The sequence below is a fragment of the Oncorhynchus mykiss genome, chromosome 7 (genome assembly GCF_057628025.1).
Source record: "Oncorhynchus mykiss isolate SJ-2025 chromosome 7, ASM5762802v1, whole genome shotgun sequence".
Classification (NCBI taxonomy): domain Eukaryota; kingdom Metazoa; phylum Chordata; class Actinopteri; order Salmoniformes; family Salmonidae; genus Oncorhynchus; species Oncorhynchus mykiss.
In genome coordinates, this window is record NC_143028.1 from 8,880,374 (window position 1) to 8,902,408 (window position 22,035).

The 22,035-nt window shown below is 45.8% G+C and overlaps 1 protein-coding gene across 27 annotated transcripts in view; it reads right to left on the reverse strand.

The window, feature by feature from the left end:
* Positions 1 to 22,035, reverse strand: part of LOC110528761 (inositol polyphosphate-4-phosphatase type I A) — a 55,301-nt gene that overhangs the window by 28,516 nt on the left and 4,750 nt on the right. For all 27 annotated transcript variants that reach the window (XM_090240218.1, XM_090240222.1, XM_090240225.1 and 24 more), the window contains exons 2-9: positions 4,966 to 5,182; positions 4,681 to 4,725; positions 4,475 to 4,593; positions 3,944 to 4,060; positions 3,656 to 3,735; positions 966 to 1,080; positions 737 to 827; positions 5 to 152 (exon numbers count right to left, since the gene is read on the reverse strand). In XM_090240218.1, coding sequence (XP_090096344.1) covers positions 5 to 152; positions 737 to 827; positions 966 to 1,080; positions 3,656 to 3,735; positions 3,944 to 4,060; positions 4,475 to 4,593; positions 4,681 to 4,725; positions 4,966 to 5,071 — 821 coding nt within the window. In that variant the 5' untranslated portion in view covers positions 5,072 to 5,182. The remainder of the gene's footprint in view (positions 1 to 4; positions 153 to 736; positions 828 to 965; positions 1,081 to 3,655; positions 3,736 to 3,943; positions 4,061 to 4,474; positions 4,594 to 4,680; positions 4,726 to 4,965; positions 5,183 to 22,035) is intronic.

The window sequence follows — 22,035 nt, forward strand, 5'->3', positions numbered from 1 at the left end:
GTACCTGACAGCGTCCTCCTCCAGCAGTAGTTTGACATACTGTCTGGGGATGTTGAGAGACAACACACTTTCAGCCATCTGTTCTAGCACCCGCAGGTGGTGACCGTCCGTGGTGGGGAAACGATACATTCTGGACATGGTGCCTCCAAACACTGAGAGACACGCACACGGAACATGCTCAACATCATCTAACACAATCTCTGAATCATTTCTTTTGCTCCACAGTCGAGTAATAAATGATAAAGCAGCTGTATATTTGAAGGTCACATTTTGTCTCGGTGATGATTTAAAGTGTAAGAGGAGCATGTGAAAAAGTATTTCCTTCCCAGAGAAAAATAAGCCATTCCACTGTATACAGATGTCTGTCTGTCCAGACACACACACACACACACACACATCTGAGAGTGGTGACTAAGAAAAGCAACAATCTCTCACTGAGCGTACGGGTAATGACATTACTCAGTGAAACCTGCTAACATCCAGCCATGAGGGACGGATCGGATGGATGTCCAATCAAATCATTTAGAGCCGCAGAAATCATTTTTAGAACAGAATCACATTAGGTGAAATGTTACGGAAGATGATACCTAACTGCATTCGTCTCAGGTGACACTTATGAATTATTGGCGCCTGCTTACAAAGAGTCTCAGTGGGGAGACAGGCTCTTCTAGTGGGCTTTGGTAGAGGTGGTGCCAGTGGGCTGAGATAATGGGACAGACCCAGCTGTCCCGCCTACCTGATGTCAGCAGGGTGTCTTTGCATAAAGATGCATATTTGGCTCTGACACCCATGGATTCTGTCAGGCTCTCATCCACCGGAAGCACGGTCTGAGGCACACAGGGATAGAAGAGTCACACATGCAGGATGCACACACACACACACACACACGACCCTGGCCCCGGTCTCACAGGTGTCTGACATTTGGTGTCAGCGTTAGGGATCCGGCGAGAGTCTCGGAAGCTCACCCTGCCGTTGATGGTGTCTGGTAACCTGGCAACAGGCAGAGTCCTCTGGTCCCTCTTCTCCTCTATCTGCCAGGCAATGATGGTGATGTTCCCCACGTGCTTGTTCTCTGCAGATCTGTTCATCAATAACACACACCAATAGGGCTGTCAACGGCATCCCACAGGAACACACAGTCTACAGTCAGCAACGATCAAACAGCAGAAAACTATGACAGACCCAAAACAATCTAGCTGAAAAATGTATAGGCTTCATATTTACATTACTATGGAGCCATACATTTAAGCATCCTCGTCTGTTATAAGACAATAATCATTTGGGTGCTTACATTTGTCCTATTTCACAAATGTACAAGAATATATTATACATGTGTGAATATCCCAACTCCTCCTGAGACCCCCTCACAGAGTGGGGTCACGGCCAGGGTCAGCCATTGATAACTAAAGAATGAAACAGGATTAGGGAGTGTTGGCAGCAAGCAGGACACACCCTGGAAAAATTAGGGTTAAGTGCCTTGCTCAAGGGCACACAGATTTTGTTTTACCTTGCCGGCTCAGGTTACTGGCACAGCGCTCCAACCACTAGGCTACCTGCCACCTTACCAAAGGCATGGCCTATTTTATTTTATTTAACCAGGCAAGTCAGTTAAGAACAAATTCTTATTTTACAATGACGGCCTACCCCGGCGACGCTGGGCCAATTGTTCGCCACCCTATGGGACTCCCAATCACGGCCTATTGTGATAGAACCTGGATTCGAACCAGGGTGTCTGTAGTTACACTCCTAGCACTGAGACGCAGTGCCTTAGATCACTGCGCCACTCGGGAGCAATATGAATATAATTATAATCATAATGACATACGAATCCTGTCTGAATCAATTCCACCTGTCGGTCTCTCATACCCCGGGGTCAGGTGTAACCTGTGTCTCTCCTACCTCAGGGTCAGGTGTAACCTGTGTCTCTCCTACCTCAGGGTCAGGTGTAACCTGTGTCTCTCCTACCTCAGGGTCAGGTGTAACCTGTGTCCCCCCCTACCCCGGGGTCAGGTGTAACCTGTGTCCCCCCCTACCCCGGGGTCAGGTGTAACCTGTGTCCCCCCCTACCCCGGGGTCAGGTGTAACCTGTGTCCCCCCCTACCCCGGGGTCAGGTGTAACCTGTGTCTCTCCTACCTCGGGGTCAGGTGTAACCTGTGTCCCCCCCTACCCCGGGGTCAGGTGTAACCTGTGCTCCCCCCTACCCCGGGGTCAGGTGTAACCTGTGCTCCCCCCTACCCCGGGGTCAGGTGTAACCTGTGCTCCCCCCTACCCCGGGGTCAGGTGTAACCTGTGTCCCCCCCTACCCCGGGGTCAGGTGTAACCTGTGTCCCCCCCTACCCCGGGGTCAGGTGTAACCTGTGTCCCCCCCTACCCCGGGGTCAGGTGTAACCTGTGTCCCCCCCTACCCCGGGGTCAGGTGTAACCTGTGTCCCCCCCTACCCCGGGGTCAGGTGTAACCTGTGTCCCCCCCTACCCCGGGGTCAGGTGTAACCTGTGTCCCCCCCTACCCCGGGGTCAGGTGTAACCTGTGTCCCCCCCTACCTCGGGGTCAGGTGTAACCTGTGTCTCTCCTACCTCAGGGTCAGGTGTAACCTGTGTCCCCCCCTACCCCGGGGTCAGGTGTAACCTGTGCTCCCCCCTACCCCGGGGTCAGGTGTAACCTGTGCTCCCCCCTACCCCGGGGTCAGGTGTAACCTGTGCCCCCCCTACCCCGGGGTCAGGTGTAACCTGTGTCCCCCCTACCCCGGGGTCAGGTGTAACCTGTGTCCCCCCCTACCCCGGGGTCAGGTGTAACCTGTGTCCCCCCCTACCTCAGGGTCAGGTGTAACCTGTGTCTCTCCTACCTCAGGGTCAGGTGTAACCTGTGTCTCTCCTACCTCAGGGTCAGGTGTAACCTGTGTCTCTCCTACCTCAGGGTCAGGTGTAACCTGTGTCTCTCCTACCTCAGGGTCAGGTGTAACCTGTGTCTCTCCTACCTCAGGGTCAGGTGTAACCTGTGTCTCTCCTACCTCAGGGTCAGGTGTAACCTGTGTCTCTCCTACCTCAGGGTCAGGTGTAACCTGTGTCTCTCCTACCTCAGGGTCAGGTGTAACCTGTGTCTCTCCTACCTCAAGGTCAGGTGTAACCTGTGTCTCTCCTACCTCAAGGTCAGGTGTAACCTGTGTCTCTCCTACCTCAGGGTCAGGTGTAACCTGTGTCTCTCCTACCTCAGGGTCAGGTGTAACCTGTGTCCCCACCTACCCCGGGGTCAGGTGTAACCTGTGTCCCCCCCTACCTCAGGGTCAGGTGTAACCTGTGTCCCCCCCTACCCCGGGGTCAGGTGTAACCTGTGTCCCCCCCTACCCCGGGGTCAGGTGTAACCTGTGTCCCCCCCTACCCCGGGGTCAGGTGTAACCTGTGTCCCCTCCTACCTCAGGGTCAGGTGTAACCTGTGTCTCTCCTACCTCAGGGTCAGGTGTAACCTGTGTCTCTCCTACCTCAGGGTCAGGTGTAACCTGTGTCTCTCCTACCTCAGGGTCAGGTGTAACCTGTGTCTCTAACCTGTGTCTCTCCTACCTCAGGGTCAGGTGTAACCTGTGTCTCTCCTACCTCAGGGTCAGGTGTAACCTGTGTCTCTCCTACCTCAGGGTCAGGTGTAACCTGTGTCTCTCCTACCTCAGGGTCAGGTGTAATCTGTGGTTCTTCTCCTGCAGCAACTCCTTCACAGGAAACAGAGCTGAGCCTAATAAATACATCTAGGTCAGGAGAAAGAGAAAGCGAGAGAAAGTGAGGGAGAGAGAAAGGATTCAGAGACAGACATCTAAGAAAACAACACTCCCAAGGTGGCTGGTGAGGGAAGGGAGGTGATGAGAGGAATGGGACTGACCTAGTAGTTAATTATCTGATGGGAGCAGGACATATTACTTGGTGTTTTAATGTCATCTTATCTAATATTCTACTCACCGTGCCCTGAGAGCGGTCCTTGACGTCGTACACAGACAGCTTGACCTGCGTCTGCTGGTTGATCAGAGAGTCCTGGAAGAAGGCTATGCTGCTCAGGAATATAGGGTTATTGGTGCCCTGTAGGGGGAAGCAATCAATCCATGAAGCTCTCATTGTTGCTTCATCTAAACTGTACACATACAGAAAGATATTAGTTAACAACATTCTAAAATCATGTTTTATTGTCACGTACACCAGATAGGTGCAGTAGATTGTGTTGTTTTACAGTGTTGTTTTACAGGGGGACGACGGCAGTAGGGGGCAGAGGGACGATGGCCCCAGGGGGCAGAGGGACGACGGCAGTAAGGGGCAGAGGGACGGCGGCAGTAAGGGGCAGAGGGACGGCGGCAGTAGGGGGCAGAGGGACGGCGGCAGTAAGGGGTAGAGGGACGGCGGCCGTAAGGGTCAGAGGGACGGCGGCAGTAGGGGGCAGAGGGACGACGGCAGTAGGGGGCAGAGGGACGACGGCAGTAGGATGATGGTCTGTCTCACCTCGATGATCTCAGTCTGGGTGTGTTTGGTCCAGAAGGCCTGGGGAGGGGTGGTGCAGCTCACTGCCACAAAGCTGCTGGGTTTCCGTTCCAGAGCTGGGGTCACCAACTCATTACAGGCTGGGGAGGAAGGGACACAGCACGTTGGAACGCATGGAACAAGAAATGAAAGACAAATTCCTTTAGAAGTTAATTTACTGTACTCACCCACACTGAACTCTAGAACAGGCTCATCTGGATCCTGGCTGTTCCCTACAAAACAGCAAAGTAGCATTAACTCATACAAGTCATTAACCACTAATTCAGTTGGCAGAAGTGAAAGGACAACAGTGATAAAAACATGTTGGTGTACCTTGATATACAGACTGGATCAACAGGATGTGTACAAGGCAGGAAGTAATTCCATTACCAATTGTTCATCACATGGTCTCTCATATGGTTTGTCTCCTTGATATAGTCTGTGTCCAACACACAACCCTTTCCCATTCTCACCTGCGAGTGCCAGGCCGATCATCTCAGAGGAGAGGTCAAAGGTGTTGGCCCGGTACACTGACCAGGGTCTCTGGTGGCGGGGGCTACGCTCTCTAGCCTCCGACATCCTGATCCTGCTGGCCTTCTCCAGGGGGGAGGAGAGGCACACACCCTTGGTGAGAACACACACCCTTGTACTGAGCCACTCCACGACCCCGCCTGGGCCTTCCTCTACAAGCTGAGAGAAGGAGGGAGAGATAGGGAGAAAGAGGGACAATGATAAACATAAGGGACCACACCGGTATCCATTCACATCTCCACTCTGACCATTGTTTCTCTCTCTCTTTTCCCTCTCTATACCTCCCCTTCATCTTCTCCGCTCACGTTTCGCTTTTGGTGCAGGAGCACTGCAGGCTGTGGAGGTGGCTGGACTCCCAGAGGAGAGGCTAGTCCACATACAAAGAGAGATGGACGGAAACATATATAGAGAGAGAGACAGGGATGGAGGGACATCGACAGAGAGAGCAGCACGTGTCTGTGAACATGCAGTTAGACATCATTACTCTGCTTCAACAGCATCCCCAGGGCACTGCATCTATCTCTCTGCTGCACAATCTGCTCTCAACCGCATCTGACAAATTAGATTATTTGCGTGTGTGTGTGTGTGCGCACGCGTCCGTCTGTCCCTCAGTGTGGGTCTATATGTGTACTCATGTTTATCTAGCAAGGCTTTTGTCCATAGAGTCCTAAATTCATAGATTTCAGAGTTTTGATACAGTGGATGCATGGTCTTTGTTTGGGCACAAAGTGTACAACATGAAGTAAACACAGACTGTCCTTCAGCCTGCCAGCAGACAGGAACAAGCTCTGAATACGACAATGTTATTCGTCCTGTTTACACAATGGTCTCCCGTTATTTCAAAACTGTTGCTTACAATTTCAAGGGGCACTTTATCACATTAATTCAGAGAGAAGCCACGATAGAGTAGGTGTCAAATCACACATATTTCAACCCTCGAGTCATCAGTTAATTGATAGAAAAGAGGAACTGAGAGTTATAAAACGTATTAAATAATGGCAGCATACAGTGCCTTCAGAAAGTATTCAGACCCCTCGACTTTTCCCACATTGTTATGCAACAGCCTTATTCTAAAATGTATACAATATTTTAGTCCCCTCATCAATCTACACACAATACCCCATAATGAAAAAGTGAAAAGGTTTTGATTTTTCTAAAATATATATATTTGGAAAAGGCACACACCTGTCTATATAAGGTCCCACAGTTGACTGTGCATGTCAGAGCAAAAACCAAGCCAAGAGGTTTAAGGAATTGTCCATAGAGCTCAGAGACAGGATTGTGTCGAGGCACAGATCTGGGGAAGGGTACCAACACATTTCTGTAACATTGAAGGTCCCAAAGAACCCAGTGGCCTCCATCATTCTTAAATGGAAGAAGTTTGGAACCGCCAAGACTCTTCCTAGAGCAGGCCGCCGGGCCAAACTGAGGAATCGGGGGAGAAGGGCCTTGTTCAGGGAGGTGACAAAGAACCCTATTTGTCACTCTTACAGAGCTCCACAGTTACTCTGTGGAGATGGGAGAACCTTCCAGAAGGACAACCATCTCTGCAGCACTCCTCCTAATCAGGTCTTTATGGTAGTGTGGCCAGACGGAAGACAATCCTCAGTAAAAAAGGAACATGACAGCCTGCTTGGAGTTTGCCAAAAGGCACCTAAAGGACTCTCAGACCATGAGAAACAAGATTCTCTGTTCTGATGAAATTGATTGAACTCTTTGGCCTGAAAGCCAAGCATCACGTATGGAGGAAACCTGGCACCATCCCTATAGAGCGCATTTCTGCTCTCACTCCTCATCACAAAACCATCCAATGTCCCTCCCACTCCTCATCCTCTCCCCAAACTCCCCCTCAGGTGACAAAGTTCATCCAGGGAAGGCCCTCAGCCATTTGCCAGTTAGCCCAGGAACCAGGCCTCTCCTCAAACAGGAACAATTAGCCCATTTACACTGAGGCTGGAGGCTGTGGGTAGTAGACCAGCCCTGGTCTACTTAACAGCTTCAATAGAGATCCACTCTATTTCTGTCACTGCTAACAGCTGGAGTATAGTAGCTAGCAACAGCCCACAGCACCAGGGCTAGAACACCTCAGAGAGACTAGGTCAGTCAAGGAGGAAAAGGTCAGAGCTTTCACATACGTCTATTGACAATACCCAGCTGAGTCAAGATGATCAACACTGCCTGGATGTGCCGTATAAACAAAACCACTTATTAAGGTTCCGTTGAACGCTTTGTTCCTCTGTGATACCAGAGGTCCACTTCTGTGTTAAATGACAAGTGTTGGGCTGATATGTAGGGCATCCTTTATGCAGAGAGCCTTTCAAGCGTTCATGTGGACTTTCCCAGAGATTCAGCTGTGGCGAGATAATACAAACAGCAGGATGTTTTTCTACGGATTCTGATGGAACCACTCCATCTACCCCCGACTGTCTCCATGGTAACAACAGTGCACTCTTCAAAGTATCACTCTGGGCCTTGCTCAATGAAACACATTAACCAGGTTTCCTGAAGAAAAAGGTTTACTTATTTAGTTGGACTGTAAGGACATAGACATGGCAGAAGGGTTAGTCATCAGTTTGACTGGAAGGCACATTACTGTGTGTTATGATGATGATGATGATGATGATGATGAGTAGGAGGAGAAGGATGAGGACTTCCTGCTAGCTTAATGATGTCTGCTCTGATCAAGTAGGTAAACTTCCCCTGCAGGTCAGTGTTTCTCCTAGGTTGCATTAAGGACATCCTGCTAGCTTAATGATGTCTGCTCTGATCAAGTAGGTAAACTTCCCCTGCAGGTCAGTGTTTCTCCTAGGTTGCATTAAGGACATCCTGCTAGCTTAATGATGTCTGCTCTGATCAAGTAGGTAAACTTCCCCTGCAGGTCAGTGTTTCTCCTAGGTTACATCAAAAGAAAGGAAGGGAACTAAATACCCAGACTGCATAGACCAAAATATTTGAATATTTGAAATATATGTTTAGGCAGGGGTGTGCAACAGAGCTAGGGAAGGGGGGTGGGGGTCCCGCCTATGCATTCATAGGGGAAACCTTGTCATAGAGCCACACATCAGAGTGCCGTCAGTTCTGCATCATTCCACAGAGGCTGGGCTGGGGGCTTTCCTGGCAGGAGTACAAGGTGCTGGAGGCCTGTCTTGTCTAATCAGGCAGAAATGCTGGAGGAGAGCCCATCGATAGCTAGCGGATGCTGCTGGTGGTGAAAAGCTCAGCAGATACAGGTCTGGTTAGCACACTCATCACAGATCCTCTTCTGCCCTGCCAGAGCGAGCACATGTGGCTCTGGTCAAATAAAGTGCACTATATAGGCAATAGGGTGCACTTCAGGGAATGAATCCAAATGTCTTGTATGTGCTCTCTGTACAATGGATCAACATAGATTGAATTCATGGTCAGGTTCTTTGGCTACTATCTACAACTGTTCTGTAATTGCCTGGTAAGAGCCAAATGGTAGCAGGCGGTGGTAGGCCTGATCACCGACGACAATGGTGCCAGGATCGTGGACTACAGGAAAGGGAGGGCCAAGCACACCCCCATCCACATCGACAGGGCTGTAATGGAGCGGGTTGAGAGTCAAGTTCCTCTGTGTCCACATCACCAAGGAAGTAACATGGTCCTCACACACTAACACAGTCAAGAAGGCACGACAAAACCTCTTCCCCCTCAGGAGGCTGAAAAGATTTGACATGGGCCCTCAGATCCTCAAAAGGTTCTACAGCTGCACCATTGAGAGCATCTTGACTGGCTGCATCACCGCTTATGGCAACTGGCTGGCATCTGACCGTAAGGTGCTACAGAGGGTAGTACACACGGCCCAGTACATCACTGGGGCCAAGCTTCCTGCCATCCAGGACCTCTATACCAGGCTGTGTAAGAGGAAGACCCTAAAAATTGTCAAAGGCTCCAGCCACCCTAGTCATAGACTGCTCCCTCTGCTACCGCACGACAAGTGGTACCGATGCACCAAGTTTGGAACCAACAGGACCCTAACAGCTTCTACCCCCAAGCCAGAAGACTACGAAATAGTTAACCAAATAGCTATCTGCACTGACCCCCCTGCACAAAATCTTTTGATGCATCATAAGCTTCTGCTACCGTTTATTATCTATACTGTTGCCTAGTCACTTTACCCCTACCTATACAGTGCCTTGCGAAAGTATTCGGCCCCCTTGAACTTTGCGACCTTTTGCCACATTTCAGGCTTCAAACATAAAGATATAAAACTGTATTTTTTTTGTGAAGAATCAACAACAAGTGGGACACAATCATGAAGTGGAACGACATTTATTGGATATTTCAAACTTTTTTAACAAATCAAAAACTGAAAAATTGGGCGTGCAAAATTATTCAGCCCCTTTACTTTCAGTGCAGCAAACTCTCTCCAGAAGTTCAGTGAGGATCTCTGAATGATCCAATGCTGACCTAAATGACTAAAGATGATAAATACAATCCACCTGTGTGTAATCAAGTCTCCGTATAAATGCACCTGCACAGTGATAGTCTCAGAGGTCCGTTAAAAGCGCAGAGAGCATCATGAAGAACAAGGAACACACCAGGCAGGTCCGAGATACTGTTGTGAAGAAGTTTAAAGCCGGATTTGGATACAAAAACATTTCCCAAGCTTTAAACATCCCAAGGAGAACTGTGCAAGCGATAATATTGAAATGGAAGGAGTATCAGACCACTGCAAATCTACCAAGACCTGACCATCCCTGTAAACTTTCAGCTCATACAAGGAGAAGACTGATCAGAGATGCAGCCAAGAGGCCCATGATCACTCTGGATGAACTGCAGAGATCTACAGCTGAGGTGGGAGACTCTGTCCATAGGACAACAATCAGTCATATATTGCACAAATCTGGCCTTTATGGAAGAGTGGCAAGAAGAAAGCCATTTCTTAAAGATATCCATAAAAAGTGTTGTTTAAAGTTTGCCACAAGCCACCTGGGAGACACACCAAACATGTGGAAGAAGGTGCTCTGGTCAGATGAAACCAAAATGGAACTTTTTGGCAACAATGCAAAACGTTATGTTTGGCGTAAAAGCAACACAGCTGAACACACCATCCCCACTGTCAAATATGGTGGTGGCAGCATCATGGTTTGGGCCTGCTTTTCTTCAGCAGGGACAGGGAAGATGGTTAAAATTGATGGGAAGATGGATGGAGCCAAATACAGGACCATTCTGGAAGAAAACCTGATGGAGTCTGCAAAAGACCTGAGACTGGGACGGAGATTTGTCTTCCAACAAGACAATGATCCAAAACATAAAGCATAATCTACAATGGAATGGTTCAAAAATAAACATATCCAGGTGTTAGAATGGCCAAGTCAAAATCCAGACCTGAATCCAATCGAGAATCTGTGGAAAGAACTGAAAACTGCTGTTCACAAATGCTCTCCATCCAACCTCACTGAGCTCGAGCTGTTTTGCAAGGAGGAATGGGAAAAAAATGTCAGTCTCTCGATGTGCAAAACTGATAGAGACATACCCCAAGCGACTTACAGCTGTAATCGCAGCAAAAGGTGGCGCTACAAAGTATTAACTTAAGGGGGCTGAATAATTTTGCACGCCCAATTTTTCAGTTTTTGATTTGTTAAAAAAGTTTGAAATATCCAATAAATGTCGTTCCACTTCATGATTGTGTCCCACTTGTTGTTGATTCTTCACAAAAAAATAAAGTTTTATATCTTTATGTTTGAAGCCTGAAATGTGGCAAAAGGTCGCAAAGTTCAAGGGGGCCGAATACTTTCGCAAGGCACTGTATGTACATATCTACCTAAATGACATCGTACCCCTGCACATGGACTCGGTACTGGTACCCTGTGTATATAGCCATGCTATTGTTAATCATTGTGTATTCCTTGTTTTACACATTTTTTTCTATAGTTTTTCTCTCTGCATTTATGGGAAGGGCCTGTAAGTAAGCATTGCACTGCTAGTCTACACCTGTTGTTTATGAAGCATGTGACAAATAACATTTGATTTATAGCGCCAGAGTGAGGAGAGCCTGATGATTAGTAACTCACATGAACTGGGACACATGTGCTTTTGGAGCTTCCACAGCTAGGTTAACAAACCTTTGCTGGGTTTCTGAAGTAGTTTCTCACATGCAGTAACAACTGGAGAATACCGCACAGACTGGGCTGGGACCAGACTTGGTTTAAAACAGTTTCTAGGTTTGCGAATACGGGTTTGATGAATTCTGTGTCTTTGTGTAACCCTGGGCACCTGGTACTGTAGGTTAACCAGATATGAGTAAACAGAGACATTGACACTTGTGAAATTGTCCTCACCAGAGAAGCTAAGGACTTACAATGCAACTTACAATATGTTTCTACCTGATTAAACTTAAAGGGGGGGGGGGGGGGGGGTGACACCAAAGGCGACAGCTAGTCTTACTGGTGGCCGATCTGACTGGCAGGGTTTTCACTTCTGCTGTTATGTTAAATCTAACGCTGCACGCAACAGACAAGCTCTCTATGAAGAAACCGGTTGAGTGAGTGAGCTCGTTTTGACTTTGAGGACCCTGTGAGGCGTCCACGGTACTGCCTGAAATCATATTTCTCCCTTCTCTCCCTGTTTACTTCCTCTCCTTCCCAGCAGACTACACTCCTGCTAATTCAACCGTTAATGAGTCTAATTCAGCCGTGTGACTCAGTGACTCCAACAGGATTACCAGCCAAGCGACAAGATCATTCTTTAATTTGTCTTGAATCTAAAAAGCTCAGCTTGCCTTGGTTGTGAAAGCCCCTCAAGGCTCCGAGTTTCTTCCCACTCTGTGCTGGTTTCAGGAACCTCCCTCCAGAACTCCCCTGAGTGGGATTGACACTATCACACGGAGGGGTCTTGTCCAACCACACCTGGAAATGAGGATGTGTTTGTATCAAGGGTTTCTCTGCTCTCAGTCTCAGACAGTCTCCAAGCCTGAGAAGGGCAGTGTGGAGGAGAGCTCAGTCCTGTTGCCCTTAAAAGGCAAAAAACTGTTTCTGTGTTGACTGACTGCCAAGGTTCTGACTGTCCAGGCCAGGCATCACACACACACACACACACACGACGACGAACTAAAAGCATACCGTCTCAGAGTTTCCTCAGATCTGGACTTCCCATCTCTGCCTTATCAAACACACCTATACAGAAGGCAGGATAACGGCTCTCCCTCCATGTCACTAGTTTCCATCTTACTGTGGTCCTCCTGCACTCCCAGCCCACATTAGTTATTTTTATAGCCCGGGCTTGTCTAAACAGACTTCAACTCTGCACCACACCAGTATCTGTGTCATAATGACTATGGAGAAGGTAAACACTGCTGGAGAGCAAACAGAGTACATTCATAAAATAAAATAAAATCTCTTTTGACACTAACAGTGCTTATTTTATCTGTCTAAATGAGGTGCTGTGAGTAAGCCCTGTATCAGGGTCAAATAGCACTGGATTCATCATCTGTCGAGTCTCTATCAAAATAATATCTCCAAAATCTTAGACTTCCCTGCCATTTTCATTTCCTGAATAAATATCCAGATAAATGTGTAGGTGCAGAAAGTCTTACATATTCTTCACCTTCATTTACATGATGTAGAGTAGTTAGAGCTGCCCTCCAGACTAGACTAGCTACCTAGTTCCTACAGTAGTTAGTGTTGATCTCCAGACTAGAGGTCGACCGATTAAATCAGAATGGCCGATTAAATTAGGGCCGATTTCAAGTTTTCATAACAAATCGGTAATCGGCATTTTTGGACGCCGATTATGACCGATTACATTGCACTCCATGAGGAGACTGCGTGGCAGGCTGACTACGCGAGTGCAGCAAGGAGCCAAGGTAAGTTGCTAGCTAGCATTAAACTTATCTTATAAAAAACAATCAATCTTAACATAATCACTAGTTAACTACACATGGTTGATGATATTACTAGGTTAACTAGCTTGTCCTGCATTGCATATAATTGATGCGGTGCCTGTTAATTTATCATCGAATCACAGCCTACTTCTCCAAACGGGTGATGATTTAACAAGTGCATTCGCGAAAAAAGCCTAACCATAAACATCAATGCCTTTCTTAAAATCAATACACAGGTATATTTTTAAACCTGCATATTTAATTAATATTGCTTGCTAACATGAATTTCTTTTAACTAGGAAAATTGTGTTACTTCTCTTGTGTTCTGTGCAAGCAGAGTCAGGGTATATGCAGCAGTTTGGGTTGCCTGGCTCGTCGCGAATTGTGTTAAGACCATTTCTTCCTAACAAAGCTCAGAATTAATTTGCCAGAATTGTACATAATTATGAAATAACATTGAAGGTTGTGCAATGTAACAGCAATATTTTGACTTAAGGATGCCACCCTTTAGATAAAATACGGAACGGTTCCATATTTCACTGAAAGAATCAACGTTCTGTTTTGGAAATGATAGTTTCCGGATTTGGCCATATTAATGACCTAAGGCTCGTATTTGTGTTTATTATAATTAAGCCTATGATTTGATATTCTATAGAGCAGTCTGACTGAGCGGTGGTAGGCACCAGCAGGCTCGTAAGCATTCATTCAAACAGCACTTTCCTGCATTTGCCAGCAGCTCTTCGCTGTGCTTCAAGCATTGCGCTGTTTATGATTTCAAGTCTATCAACTCCTGAGATTAGGCTGGCAATACTATAGTGCCTATAAGAACATCCAATAGTCAAAGGTATATGAAATACAAATGGTATAGAGAGAAATAGTCCTATAATTCCTACAACTTCTTACCTGGGAGTATTGAAGACTCATGTTAAAAGGAACCACCAGCTTTCATATGTTCTCATGTTCTGAGCAAGGAACTTAAAACATTAGCTTTTTATTACATGGCACATATTGCACTTTTACGTTCTTCTCCAACACTTTGTTTTTGCCTTATTTAAACCAAATTGTACATGTTTCATTATTTGAGACTACATTTATTTTATTTATGTATTATATCAAGTTAAAATAAGTGTTCATTCAGTATTGTTGTAATTGTCATTATTACAAATATATATATAAAAATAGGCCGATTAAACCGGTATCGGCGTTGAAAAATCATAGTCGGTCGACCTCTACTCCAGACTAGACAGGCTGCCTAGTTCCTACAGTAGAGAGCAGCCCTCCAGACATGCTGCCTAGTTCCTACAGTAGTGAGAGCAGCCCTCCAGACATGCTGCCTAGTTCCTACAGTAGTGAGAGCAGCCCTCCAGACAAGCTGCCTAGTTCCTACAGTAGTGAGAGCAGCCCTCCAGACAAGCTGCCTAGTTCCTACAGTAGTGAGAGCAGCCCTCCAGACAAGCTGCCTAGTTCCTACAGTAGTGAGAGCAGCCCTCCAGACAAGCTGCCTAGTTCCTACAGTAGTGAGAGCAGCCCTCCAGACTAGCTGCCTAGTTCCTACAGTAGTGAGAGCAGCCCTCCAGACAAGCTGCCTAGTTCCTACAGTAGTGAGAGCAGCCCTCCAGACAAGCTGCCTAGTTCCTACAGTAGTGAGAGCAGCCCTCCAGACAAGCTGCCTAGTTCCTACAGTAGTGAGAGCAGCCCTCCAGACTAGCTGCCTAGTTCCTACAGTAGTGAGAGCAGCCCTCCAGACAAGCTGCCTAGTTTCTACAGTAGTGAGAGCAGCCCTCCAAACAAGCTGCCTAGTTCCTACAGTAGTGAGAGCAGCCCTCCAGACAAGCTGCCTAGTTTCTACAGTAGTGAGAGCAGCCCTCCAGACAAGCTGCCTAGTTTCTACAGTAGGCTCTGTCTGCCTTACTTACAAATCAAGGCCTTGTTCATGTCAGGGAGAGGGAGGGACTGACGTGAGGGGACTGTTCAACAGCTCAGGGTGTACCTGACCCTCCCCCTTCCATCTCTCTCGCTCTAGTCACCAGCCTTCTCTCAGGGTCATGTTAGAATGCCACATCCCAACAGCATCCTCATATACACCATAACAAAGTGCCTGAGACGTGTGCAGGTGTACTTACTGTCAGTGGGGAAGTCAGAGAGTGGCAGGTAGCCTTGTGGTTAAGAGCGTTGGGCCAGTAACTGAAAGGTTGCGAATTCAAGTCCCTGAGCCAGGCAAAGTGGAAAAATGTACTGTTCTGCCCTCAAACAAGGCAGTTAAACAACAACTGCTCCCCGGGCAACTCGATTAAGTCAGAGGTGGGATTAAATGCAAAATTAACATTTGGGTTGAATGCATTCAGTTGTGCAACTTCCCAGAGGGAGGGGAAGCCAACTGATCCAGTCAGAGAGGAGCAACAGACTGGATCTGACCAGAGGAGGAGACAACATGTCAGAAAAACTAAAAAGGATATTTCAGTATTTGCTCCACTTCCCCTAGCTGTATATAGCAGAGTATACAGCAGTGAGGCGTGCAACAACACATGATGGCAACCAGAAGAGGAGACATTCACAATTTAACCTTCACGTCTGATATTCTATCTCTGCCATGGCCTGGCCCCAAACACCACTCTTCAAAGTGATAACTCGCTTTTTGAAGGTGTGTGTGTGTGCCTGCCAGTGTGCACGTATATATGTGTGTGTGTGTTAGTTTGAAGATCTACTGAGGCATTGCAGTGTGTGCTACCATCTATTTCAGAAGCAGTCCTGCATATACTCAATCCAGATGGTCCCTGTATCATCAGTCAGAGACACTGATCAATGGACTGGAGCCACAGGACCACCCTCTCCGCACACACATGTTTTTTTGTCACACACATTTTTTTGTGTGTTAGGGCTGTCCCCAAAAAACAAAAAAAATCTTGGTCGACTGAAAGTCGTCTGTTCTTTCAACCAATTGAATAACATCTTCATATCTCAAAATCATTGTCATGTGGTTAATCAAAATTCTATGCAAATCTAAATGAAAAGCCTAAAAATGGTCTACTGCTTGAGCTCCTGTTCCTCTTATAGAATATTATCTAAAAAGTATTGTGGAGCTCCTGCACCTAAATATGAACAGTACCAGAACCCAAAATGAGTTACTGAACATATTTCAGTCCAAGTCATGCACTGAATAGAAGTAATCAGGTCTATTTCATGACGTTCCCACTGGATCAGAGCATGACATTTTTCCCTTTCACGCTGAGCGGTTACCAAAAGGGAGAGAGATGGAAAGTATTATTCAATTACATTGAGGAACGATTGTAATTCTCAATGAATGTAAAAACAGACTTTGTTTGCTTTCTGTTTGAGGTGAAGTAAACATTACTTTGAGAAGCTCCACAGCTCATTAGTGGTGGTGCGTTAAGCCAATCAGAAATACAAATCAGATCCCCAAATGGGCACATTTATATGCCTACATTTGGGTGCAGGCCAGGTAGCCTATAGGCCTACTTCTATGCGTATGTGTCCTTACTCATCATTGACAGGAGCACTCCAAACAACAGACAATGACTAAATTGACAAAACTCTTAAAGTGTAGCATAAGTTGTGCACTCTGCAAACAATGTGTCCACTCCGACAATGATAACGGGAAGACTGGCATAATATTGAATGCATTAACATAAATTACCATAAACAAAGTAACAACATTGTAGATTAGAAATGATAGAAATGAACAGTAAATGTCCTACTGGTGATATATGTAATGGGGAATTGATATACACTAACAAAACGCAAACAATTCACACAATGAAGTCATGAAACAAGGAATGTGCATAAATTGGCAGGAGAGAGCACATTCTGGAGAGAGAAGTGCATTGTGCATCCGGGCACATGGTCAATCCACCGTCTGCATTGGCCATGCAGCATTTACGGTGATACGGCCTCAGCAGAAGTCAGGGCATTCATACTTCTTCCACGTCGGGGAGCAGTGCAGAGCTATTGTCAAGGAAGTGAGTTTGTTTTCTACAGGATGTACCGCCCCCACCTACCGTCACCCAATCATGTCAATGCGGAGCTATACAGAGCAGCCCCCGCATTGTTAAAACATTTGGGAGGTGCATGGCGATGCGGTACGGAGCTCGATTAGGCCTGCTCGACTAAAACAATCTTGTTTGACCAACAGCCTAACGACCCAACAATCAACTAATTGGGGTTAACCCTAGTGTGTGTGTGTATATGCATGTGTGAGTGTGTATGTCAGTTAAAACATATAGGGAGATGGAAGATGCTAATTTTCACAGTCCATGTGACTCATTCTATACGTGTAACTAATAGTGCATCAAGCCTAAAACACAGGAGTAACATTTCGAAATAACTGCTTGTCATCCTCCATCATATACTGTGCACTCTGCTAGACAGACGCCATTACTTTGGTATGGACAACGCCCTGAAAGCAGCTACTGTTCTTTGACAAATCAATCTAGTGTATGTGATGATATAGGCCTACAATATGCAGTAGCATCATTAGTATACCTGTGAGAGTCAGCACTGTCTGCAAGCATGTGGAGCCATGACCAGCTAGCAGGCTGATTGGTTAACTATCCCGATGACATACCAAGTGAGGAGAGCAACACATGTCCTCTGGTCTGATGAAACAAAAATAGAACTGTTTGGCCATAATGACCATCGTTATGTTCATAGGAAAAAAGGGGAGGCTTGCAAGCCAAAGAACACCATCCCAACCGTGAAGCACGGGGGTGGCAGCATCATGTTGTGGGGGTGCTTTGCTGCAGGATGGACTGGTGCACTTCAAAATATATGGCATCATTAAGGAAAATGGTGTGGATATATTGAAGCAACATCTGAAGACGTCAGTCAGGAAGTTAAAGCTTGGTCGCAAATGGGTCTTCCAAATGGACAATGACCCCAAGCACACTTCCAAAGTTGTGGAAAAATGGCTTAACTTCTTCAATATAGGGGGCGCTCTTTTAATTTTTGGATGAAAAACGTTCCTGTTTTAAACAAGTAATTTTGTCACGAAAAGATGCTCGACTATGCATATAATTGACAGCTTTGGAAAGAAAACACTGAAGTTTCCAAAACTGCAAAGATATTGTCTGCGAGTGCCACAGAACTGATGTTACAGAAAAAACCCAGATAAAAATACAATCAGGAAGTGCCGCCTTTTTTGAAACCGCCTCATGGCAATGACTCCTTATATGGCTGTGGAGGAGCTAGGAGTCAGCTTACCTTTTCCACGTTTTACCCAAGGTGTCTACAGCATTGTGACGTATTTGTAGGCATATCATTGGAAGATTGACCATAAGAGACTACATTTACCAGGTGGTCGCGCAATTATGGCGTCATCTCCAGCTGCAGTATTTTTCCGTTTGACTGATGAAAAACCGACTGCCAGGAATGTTATTTCATCGAATAGAATTGTGAAAAACACCTTGAGCATTGATTCTAAACAACGGTTGCCATGTTTCTGTCGATATTATGGAGCTAATTTGGAAAAAAGTTTGGCGTTGTAAGTGACTGCATTTTCGTTTTTTTTCCTAGCCAAACGTGATGAACAAAACGGAGCTATTTCTCTTACACAAATAATCTTTTTGGAAAAAAATTAACATTTGCTATCTAACTGAGAGTCTCGTCATTGAAAACATCCGAAGTTCTTCAAAGGTAAATTATTTTATTTGAATACTTTTCTTGTTTTTGTGAAAATGTTGCCTGCTGAATGCTAGGCTTAATGCTATGCTAGGCTATCAATACTCTTACACAAATGCTTGTGTAGCTTTGGTTAAAGCATATTTTGAAAATCTGAGATGACAGTGTTGTTAACAAAAGGCTAAGCTTGTGTTTCAATACATTTATTTCATTTGCGATTTTCATGAATAGGAAACGTTGCGTTATGGTAATGAGCTTGAGGCTATGATTACGCTCCCGGATACGGGATTGCTCGATGCTAGAGGTTAAGGACATCAAAGTAAAGGTATTGGAGTGGCTATCACAAAGCCCTGACCTCAATCCTATAGAACAATTGTGGGCAGAACTGAGCAAGGAGGCCTACAAACCTGACTCAGTTACACAAGCTCGGACAGGAGGGATGGGCCAAAATGCACCTTATTGTGGGAAGCTTGTGGAAGGCTACCCGAAACAATTTAAAAAGGTAATGCTACCAAATACTAAAAACTTCTGACCCACTGCGAATGTGACGAAAAAAATTAAAGCTGAATTAAATCATTCTACTATTATTCTAACATTTCACATTTTTTTAATTAATTGGTGATCCCAACTGACCTAAGACAGGGAATTTTTACTAGGATTAAATGTCAGGAATTGTGAAAAACAAAGTTTAAATGTATTTGGCTAAGGTGTATGTAAACTTCGACTTCAACTGTATGTGAGAATGCTGTTCATTGACTAAAGCTCAGCATTCAACACCATAGTGCCCACAAAGCTCATCACTAAGCTACGGACCCTGTGACTAAACACCTCCCTCTGCAACTGGATCCTGGACTTCCTGACGGTACATCCCAGGTGGTAAGGGTAGGCAACAACACATCTGGCACGCTGATCCTCAACACTGGGGCCCCTCAGGGGTGCGTGCTTAGCCCCCTTCCTGTACACTCACGACTGCGTGGCCAAGCACGACTCCTACACCACCATTAAGTTTGCTGACGACAACAGTGGTAGGCCTGATCATCGACAACGATGAGACAGCCTATAGGGAGGTCGGAGACCTGGCAGTGTGGTGCCAGAACAACAACCTCTCCCTCAATGTGAGCTAGACAAAGGAGCTGATCGTGGACTACAGGAAAAGGAGGACCAAACAGGCCGCATTATCAACAGGGCTGAAGTGGAGCGGGTCGAGAGTTTCAAGTTCCTTGGTGTCCACATCACCAAGGAACTATTATGGTCCAAACACACCAAGACAGTTGTGAAGAGGCCACGACAACACCTTTTCCCCCTCAGGAGACTGAAAATATTTGGCATGGGTCTCGATATCCTCAAAAAGTTATACAGCTGCACCATCGAGAGCATCCCGACCAGTTGCATCACCGCCTAGCATGGAAACTGCTCGGCATCTGATCATTCGTATGGCGCTACTAAGGGTAGTGCGTACAGCCCAGTAAAAAAAACATTTCATCCATTTTAGAATAAGGCTGTAACGTAACAAAATGGCAAGAAAAAGTATGTGAACTCTTTGGAATTACCTGGATTTCTGCATAAATTGGTCATAACATTTGATCTGTTCTTCATCTAAATCACAACAATAGACAAAGTCTGCTTAATCTAATAACACAATTATACATTTTTATGTCTTTATTGAACACATCGTGTTAACATTCACAGTGCAGGGTGGGAAAAGTATGTGAACCCTTGGATTTAATAACTGGCTGATCCTACTTTAGCAGCAATAACCTCAATCCTGTTGCGGATCAGACCTGCACAACGGTAGGGAGGAATTTTGGACCATTCCCCTTTACAAAACTGTTTCAGTTCAGCAATATTCTTGGGGATGTCTGGTGTGAACCACTCAAGGTCATGCCACAGCATCTCAATTGGGTTGAGGTCAGGACTCTGACTAGGCCTCTCCAGAAGGCGTATTTTCTTCTGTTCAAGCCGCTCTGTTGTTGATTTACTTCGTTGTTCTCCTGCATCTCCCAACTTCTGTTGAGCTTCAACTGGCAGACAGCCTTACATTCTCCTGCAAAATGGGAATCAATTTTTCCGTCAATGATAGCAAGTTGTCCAGGCCCTGAGGCAGAAAAGCAGCCCAAACCATAATGCTCCCTCCACCATGCTTTACAGTTGGGGTGAGGTTTTGATGTTGGTGTGCTGTGCCTTTCTTTCTACACACATGGTGATGCATGTTCCTTCCAAACAACTCAACTTTAGTTAAATCTATCCACAGAATAGCTGTGAAACATCCAGGTGCTCTTTTGCGAACTTCAGACATGCAGCTATGTTTTTTTGGACAGCCGCGGCTTCTGCCGTGGTGTCCTCCCATGAACACCATTCTTGTTTAGTGTTTTACCTATTGTAGACTCGTCAGAGATGTTAGCATGTTCAAGAGATTTCTGTAAGTTTTTAGCTGACACTCTAGCATTCTTCTTAACCTCATTGAGCATTCTGTGCTGTGCTCTTGCAGTCATCTTTGCAGTACGGCCACTCCTAGGGAGAGTAGCAACAGTGCTGAACTTTCTCCATTTATAGACAATTTGTCTTACCGTGGACTGATGAACATCAAGGCTTTTAGAGATACTTTTGTAACCCTTTCCAGCTTTATGCAAGTCAACAATTCTTAATCTTAGGTTGTCTGAGATCATTTGTTCGAGGCATGGTTAACATCAGGCAATGCTTCATGTGAGTAGCAAACTCACATTTTGTGAGTTTTTTATTATATTGCAGGGCAGCTCTAACTAGAGGTCGACCGATTATGATTTTTCAACGCCGATACCGATTATTGGAGGGCCCCAAAAAAAGCTGATACCAATTAAATCGGCCGATTTAAAAAATGTATTTGTTATAATGACAATTACAACACTGAATGAACACTTATTTTAACTTAATATCAATAAAATCAATTTAGCCTCAAAATGAAACATTGTTCAATTTGGTTTAAATAATGCTAAAACAAAGTGTTGGAGAAGAAAGTAAAAGTGCAATTTGTGCCATGTAAAAAAGCTAACATTTAAGTTCCTTGCTCAGAACATGCAAACATATGAAAGCTGGTGGCTCCTTTTAACAGGGGTCTTCAATATTCCCAGGTAAGAAGTTTTAGGTTGTAGTTATTATAGGACAATTTCTCTCTATACGATTTGTATTTCATATATCTTTGACTATTGGATGTTCTTATAGGGACTTTAGTATTGCCAGTGTAACAGTATAGCTTCCGTCCCTCTCCTCACCCCTACCTGGGCTCGAACCAGGAACACATTGACAACAGCCACCCTCGAAGCAGCGTTACCCATCGCTCCACAAAAGCCGCGGCACTTGCAGAGCAAGGGGAACAACCACTCCAAGTCTCAGAGCGAGTGACGTTTGAAACGCTATTAGCGCGCATCTCGCTAACTCGAAAGTGCTGTTTGAATGAATGCTTACGAGCCTGCTGTTGCCTACCATCACTCAGTCAGACTGCTCTATCAAATCATAGACTTAATTATAACATAATATCACACAGAAATACAAGCCT